Source organism: Chaetura pelagica, unplaced genomic scaffold (assembly GCF_000747805.2).
Source record: "Chaetura pelagica isolate M959 unplaced genomic scaffold, ChaPel_1.0 scaffold338, whole genome shotgun sequence".
Classification (NCBI taxonomy): domain Eukaryota; kingdom Metazoa; phylum Chordata; class Aves; order Apodiformes; family Apodidae; genus Chaetura; species Chaetura pelagica.
Genome location: NW_009954114.1, coordinates 1,567,589 through 1,573,692, shown reverse-complemented (window position 1 = coordinate 1,573,692; position 6,104 = coordinate 1,567,589). Strand labels below are relative to the sequence as shown.

General features: G+C 39.8%; 1 protein-coding gene across 2 annotated transcripts in view; it reads right to left on the bottom strand.

Annotated features, from left to right (window-relative positions):
* The window catches only part of NOX4 (NADPH oxidase 4), a 105,341-nt gene that overhangs the window by 3,664 nt on the left and 95,573 nt on the right, over positions 1-6,104 (bottom strand). For both annotated transcript variants that reach the window (XM_010002617.1, XM_010002618.1), the window contains 3 exons: positions 4,579-4,687; positions 3,968-4,036; positions 1,808-1,908 (listed from right to left, as the gene is read on the bottom strand). In XM_010002617.1, the coding sequence (XP_010000919.1) occupies positions 1,808-1,908; positions 3,968-4,036; positions 4,579-4,687 (279 nt within the window). The remainder of the gene's footprint in view (positions 1-1,807; positions 1,909-3,967; positions 4,037-4,578; positions 4,688-6,104) is intronic.

Sequence of the window (6,104 nt, the reverse complement as noted above, 5' to 3'; positions counted from 1 at the left end):
TTTTTTCGGTCTGCATGTTGCAGCAGGGTCATTTAGGTGGAAAGTTAATGAGAAATAGGAACTGAAATAAAGTTAATAGGAGACTAGGAAATTGGACTGTAGAGAAAACTAGAAGTTCCCATCTCACCCAGGGAAATAGGGAGAATATTTACATACAACAGGGAAGTTTCTGTGGGATAGCTGAGTTGGAGGTTGCACTACTATCAGGTTACATATAGCTATGTTTACAGACACAGATCTATTTCCATAAACCCTGCTAAAGGAGTGATGAAGGGTGAGAAACCCTACATCTTAGCAAGCTGCAGAATAATACAAAGAGTAAGAACATTATTTCAGCACTAAAAGATACGATGCTTGGAAATGGTGGTACAATTTAAAGACTTGATGTGGAAATGCAGAGCAAATGGCACTTGAAGTCTAATTAGGAGTCATGTCAGGGAAAGCACAAAAGAAAAAGCAGGTATGACTACCACTAAAAGCTTCATCTATATTATGTGCACTTACAGCCTTGCAATGAAGCAGCAGAAACCTTGTCATTTTCATGTTTTAAAACTGTATTCACACAGTTAAACAAAAAGACATTAGAATGGAGCATAAAAGGTCAACAGTCCTCTATGCAGAGGTCTCTGAGACCGAGTCAACTTGCTTCTCTGACCTCTCAATTTCCCTTTCTTTCCCATGGTTCTTTACTTCAAAACCCTTCTCTAAGTGACTCAGTTGCAGTGTGTGAATCCTACTAAGGGATGTCCCTCTATAGCAGCCTTTGAGGCATCCTGGCAAGAGACCTTTCCACAACATCCCCTAGGACCTGAATCCAAGACACATATAGACAGCAGCTTAGTCTGCCAACTGTGAAGACTATGAATGCTCAATGCTTCTCAAGAGTCAGGGCTCAGTCATACCCTGCCTCAGCAGAGAAGGGTCAATAAGCCACGGGTAGATGTTTATTTTGCAAGTGCAAAAGAGGACAAAATGTTCTTGAGGCAAAGTCTTGCAGGTGAACAAGATCATGAAAGCACCTCTTAATGTGGTGCACCCAGATGGCTATTAACAGATACTGAGGTTGATTTGCTCCCACCCCACTGACTAGACCAGAAGTGAACTAGGGAAGACACACAAGCCCTTCCCCTACATCAACTTTTGAGGCAGAAAACTCTTGGTGTGGTATAAAATAATCAACCAACAGAGCTGGATCTGGACAAAGACATTCCATAGTCTAATTTCATGTCTTGTCTGGTTTACAGCTGTCTTGTTTCAGACCACAATATGCTTGCCCAGCACAGTAAAAAGGCCTTGCCAGGTTTTAACAAGGAATAAAAAAGTGCCAGGAATCTCCAAAGAAAATGTATCCTCTGAACAAAACAAATGCAGGACAGTCAGATTTTTCTTTGTGCATTCTGTTTGTAAACCAGCACTATAAATTATGAGAAAATCATAGAAGAAGTCAACAATTTTTAAAAAATGCAACTTTATATATAAAACTAGCATATGTTGCAAGTAAGATATTGCTATGGACAAAAACATGGAATCTCTATGCAGTGAGATGGAAATCTATTACTTTTATTTTCTGGGCCACTGAACATCCTAGCTGCATGGAAAGATGAACTGTTCTGACTGTAAAACAGTAATAAAGTATGCTTCGGTTTGTACAGGCTAACTCTCAACATATTAGCTCATTTCTACACTAATAGCTTAAACATTACACTCTAAGATAAAAGCTAAAAACATTATCATACAAACATAGCTAGAACCAGATAACCTCTCCATTCCCCAACTCGTGGCACCCTTCAGCCAACCTGGTACTTACCTCCTGTTACACTTTGCTATTTCATCAAAAATTAGTTTCCACCGAGGTCGCCCAATCAAAAGTCTGGAGTTTAAAGCCTGATATTTTTCACCAATTATTTTCTGCAAGAGACAAACAAACAAAAAAAAATCCATTCTGCCTGATGTGTAAATTGGCTCATATCACCCAGGGCTCCCATTTCTGACACTGGCTCACTTACCATATTGCTGAGGTGTAAAACCTGAGCACAAGTATCAGACAGTTCTGATTAAAGCTGCAGCCATTTCATGCACCAGCACCTCTGCTCTCTGCCTTTTCAATGGCTCTCCTTGGTGTTCATTATACATTGTTCCTCACACAGCTGCTCATTAATCTCCCCATTACTTTTAAACCAATTTATTTAATCCATAAAACAATAACTGTGGTCCTATTATTCATTCCCTCTTTGGCTTTTAATGCTAAGCTGGAAGAAACACTGCTGATACAAAAATCATATTTCTGTCTGAAGTCTTTTATTTTAACTTTGTACAAGTAGCTATTAAGATGAATAGGTCTGAAAAAGTAACAAGGGAAATCTTGCTTTTCACCCTGAGCATAGTTTGCCAGCTGTTTTGAGCTGCTGCAACAGCAGAAAGCAGCCAAAACTGTTCCCTGGCTGGATCCCGACCCATTCCAGCAGTGCTAACTCACCAGCATTTCGATAAGGTCAAATGCCCTTCCATTGCAGGGCATTCCCTTTCTTTGGTTTCCTGTCCTACAGGGGTAGAAAGGCAGAGAGAAGTTACATCTTTTCTAGGCTACCAGATTCACTCCACTCCTGCATGACCTGAAACATACCAGTGCAAACACAGAGCCTTGGCTAACTCCATCCTTTGTTGGCCTTTTCTATTCAGGAAGCATTTGCTGAGGGATGGGCTTGGCTCCCTGCTGTCACACAGGCAGGCTGCTTATAAGCAAAGGGAGTACGAAGCAAAACTGCCCTAATTTTGGTAGCAGTCAGCACTTTGGACTAGCATCAGTGAACACAGAAGCTGTATGGCAATGGAGAGTTGAGTTTAACTCCCCCTTGAGAAATCACAAGCAGCATTATATTTCATGCCAGTTTTGTTCAACAGCCATTAAAGAAAAATGACTTTAAAGAAAGACTTGAACCAAAGTTGACTTCAATAAATTCAGTAGCTGCTCAATACACATTATTAGAAAACTTGCTTTGAATTGTCTGTTATTACAATCTTGCTGTGTCACTGCAACACAGTGCTTCAGGTTTTAATTTGAACCTAATAATTGCATACCAGGTTAATCAATTAGGTGCTCATTCCAGTTGACATACATCACTCAGTCATTAAATCTATGGAGCACTCTTCATAACTACTGCAACTACCACATTATTTTAGAATATTGGATAGTGTTCCTACCAGAGCTGTGAATAATTTGCTGTCTCCACCTGATACCAGGCAGATAAAAATCTTTTGGTTATGGCTTCTCACTGCATTTCATGTTTTGTAGTTATCTTTAAGCTTGGTTCTGGGCCCACTGCAGTCAATGAAAATTTCCAGACACAGCAGGGTAAAGAATCAGGCCTAGGCTCACGTGCTGAATAATGTAAAATGAAGATCATAAGCATAAATAGCTACTGGAGATTCCAAGATCTGAGGAATTAGCCTTGGGGTTGGTAATACATAACAATCGGCAGTTCAGTATAGTTTTCACTCTTACACATCAAGAGATTTGTAACCTTTGTCTATATTTGAGACAATGAAATCCAAAGCTTTTAAGAATAGTTAGTTTCTCTCAAAATATTTATTTGAAAAGAAGAATCGAGCTTGCAAGCTCCTAGAACTGTTGTGGTTTGATTCTTAGCCCAGAAATGATGCAGATTCCCCACAAAACATGGCCAACTGCCTAGTCCATTGCCTGGCCTGGAAGGACCTTTTTCCTAGAAAAAGAAGATATGGATTTCTGCCCACATCTAATCAAGTTAAGGCTACTAGATTAGATTCTCCTAATGCTGTGGGGATGGACTTGTTCTCTTGCCCTAGCAATGAATCAGTCACTTGAGTTCATGGCCTTATTTCCTGTTTTTACCATCTGCAGCAATTCCCTTTTGCCTTTGACTGACAGTTTGCATTGCCTACTACCCCAAGGTCTAGTTCAGTTTACAAACAGCATTTAGCCACATACCTGTATTCCATCTGTTTGACTTAGGTACAGCTGGATGTTTATATAGTCTGGTCGATTCTCCTGCCAAAGCTGGAAGGATGATAAAAACAGCTAGTGAAAGAATATTCCTTCTCTTACTGTAAGCGTAAAGTCACTTGTACTTACTATCCTGAGAGACTTGGGTTTCAGCATCAGCAAAGTGAGCTTTTTAATGAAGAAGATACACTTGCACAGCACTCCTTCGGGCACTCCATCATGCTGTGCACAAAATATTATTTTAGGAAGCTAAACTGCTCTTGAAAACCTTCCTGAAATTGTCAATCCCCCTCCCTTCTCAATCTGTCTACTAGCCAAACACTTAGCCAGACCCCACAACCTGCATATCATTCTTCTGTGTCATAAATTTAACAGACAAGTCTCCAGAGTAGCAGCACATGACAACATGCAATGAAATACTGATGACAGATACTCCAACTGTTTTGTACAGTTCCAAGAATAAAGGAAATCTGGGTTAGGTAGCCCAAGCAGAAATACTGCTGGAACTTGCATTTGCCTATAGCATGCCAGCTGTGTGGCATGGACATACCCTGCATTTACCACTTTGTCATTATCCCCCAAGCAACTCCCATTACCTTGTTGTGCAACGTACAGAGCAGATCTGCAAACCAGCGGAAAGATTCAATGTCTCTGCACACCCAAATGAAGTAGAGCCTTCTGAGCTTGTAGCATTTCCAGCCATCACTTGAAAAGAAAATGTTTGGGTAATTAAAAATTAATTAAGGTGCTTTATGTTCATTTGTGGAAATGTGGATTTCCATTAGAAGCTGAGTTGCTCTTCACCCTATGATAGATCAGACACTAAAGTGACCAATGTAGCCTGTTATGATGATCCTGAGAATATTAAATCTCTAGCAGAGTTATACCCTTCACAGATACTGTTTCCACATCAGAAAGTTGTCAGATATACAGATGATTTGGGCAGCAAATGTGGATTCATGCATCATTATCAAGGTTTTATTCTGAAGCAAAGCAGATATTTTAAGTTCAAGTGTATTATATCAATTCTTTATTAGGTTTATAAAGTGACCCATAAGAGGAAAATATTGACAAATGCAATAAAGTCAGGACTTAATTCTGCCTTTATATGTGAAGGCACTGGTTGATTATAATTAATACTCTAGCAAAATCACAAAGACCAAATCAAATCAGAGCTCCATTGTGTGACACATTACAGTCCTCAGAAAATGCTGGTGGGGAAAATTCAGTCATGGGCAGATTCTGGCAGGGCATTTAGAAAAACAGGATTCTCATGTCAGATTTCTAATGCAAATAAAAAACTCCAAATATAGCACAAAGGAAGGACTGGAATGAACTGGGAAAGAAAACAGAAGTTAAAAAAATCCTGATGATTAATGAGTTCAAACAAAGCACAAATATCCAAAGTATCTTCTTCGTTAGCCAATGTTGTTTTCTGTTTTTCTGATCACTGAATTAGCCAGTGCACAGATTGTTTCCTCCTTTTCATCCTAAAATAATTTTCAGATAGAGAAGACCATATCCAGCCAACTTCAAACAGTAGTTCCAGGAGCCAGCCCCAGCTGGAAAGTTTCATGATGCATCTCACTATATTCATTGTGAATTCCTCCAAACTCTAGGCTTGCTGGCATATCCATCAAGGGTATTTTATTAACAGATCTACTTAAGTCATGACGCAAATCACTGTCTAACCTTCCCATACCCCTAGTCTCCACTGTAAGCCCAAGGACCAAGGATGGACCCATTCTCAGTAGCATGTAGGGGCTGAGAACTCACCTTTTGTGTAGACTCCCCAAAAACCAAGAGAAAAAAAGTGCTTTAAGGCTGGAGAGTACAATGTCTTTCAAATCCTGATTTCAGCTTTTTTATTTGTGAACTGTTTACCTGCAGAGCCCTTAGGAAGGGTCACAATCTGGTCAGATGTGACAAGGTAACTCTAAGCAGTAGAAAGGAAGTAAGTGCCTTTCACCATAAAAAAAGGATAAAAGCACAGAAAAATGCAAGGCATTTTGTATTGAACTACTGTGGGTCCGTAACAAAACACCACTCTTGGTATTGAAACATTGCAGCTGGACAAAGAGGCTGCATTGCAAGACTTCATGAAACAGGGCAAGCATAGATT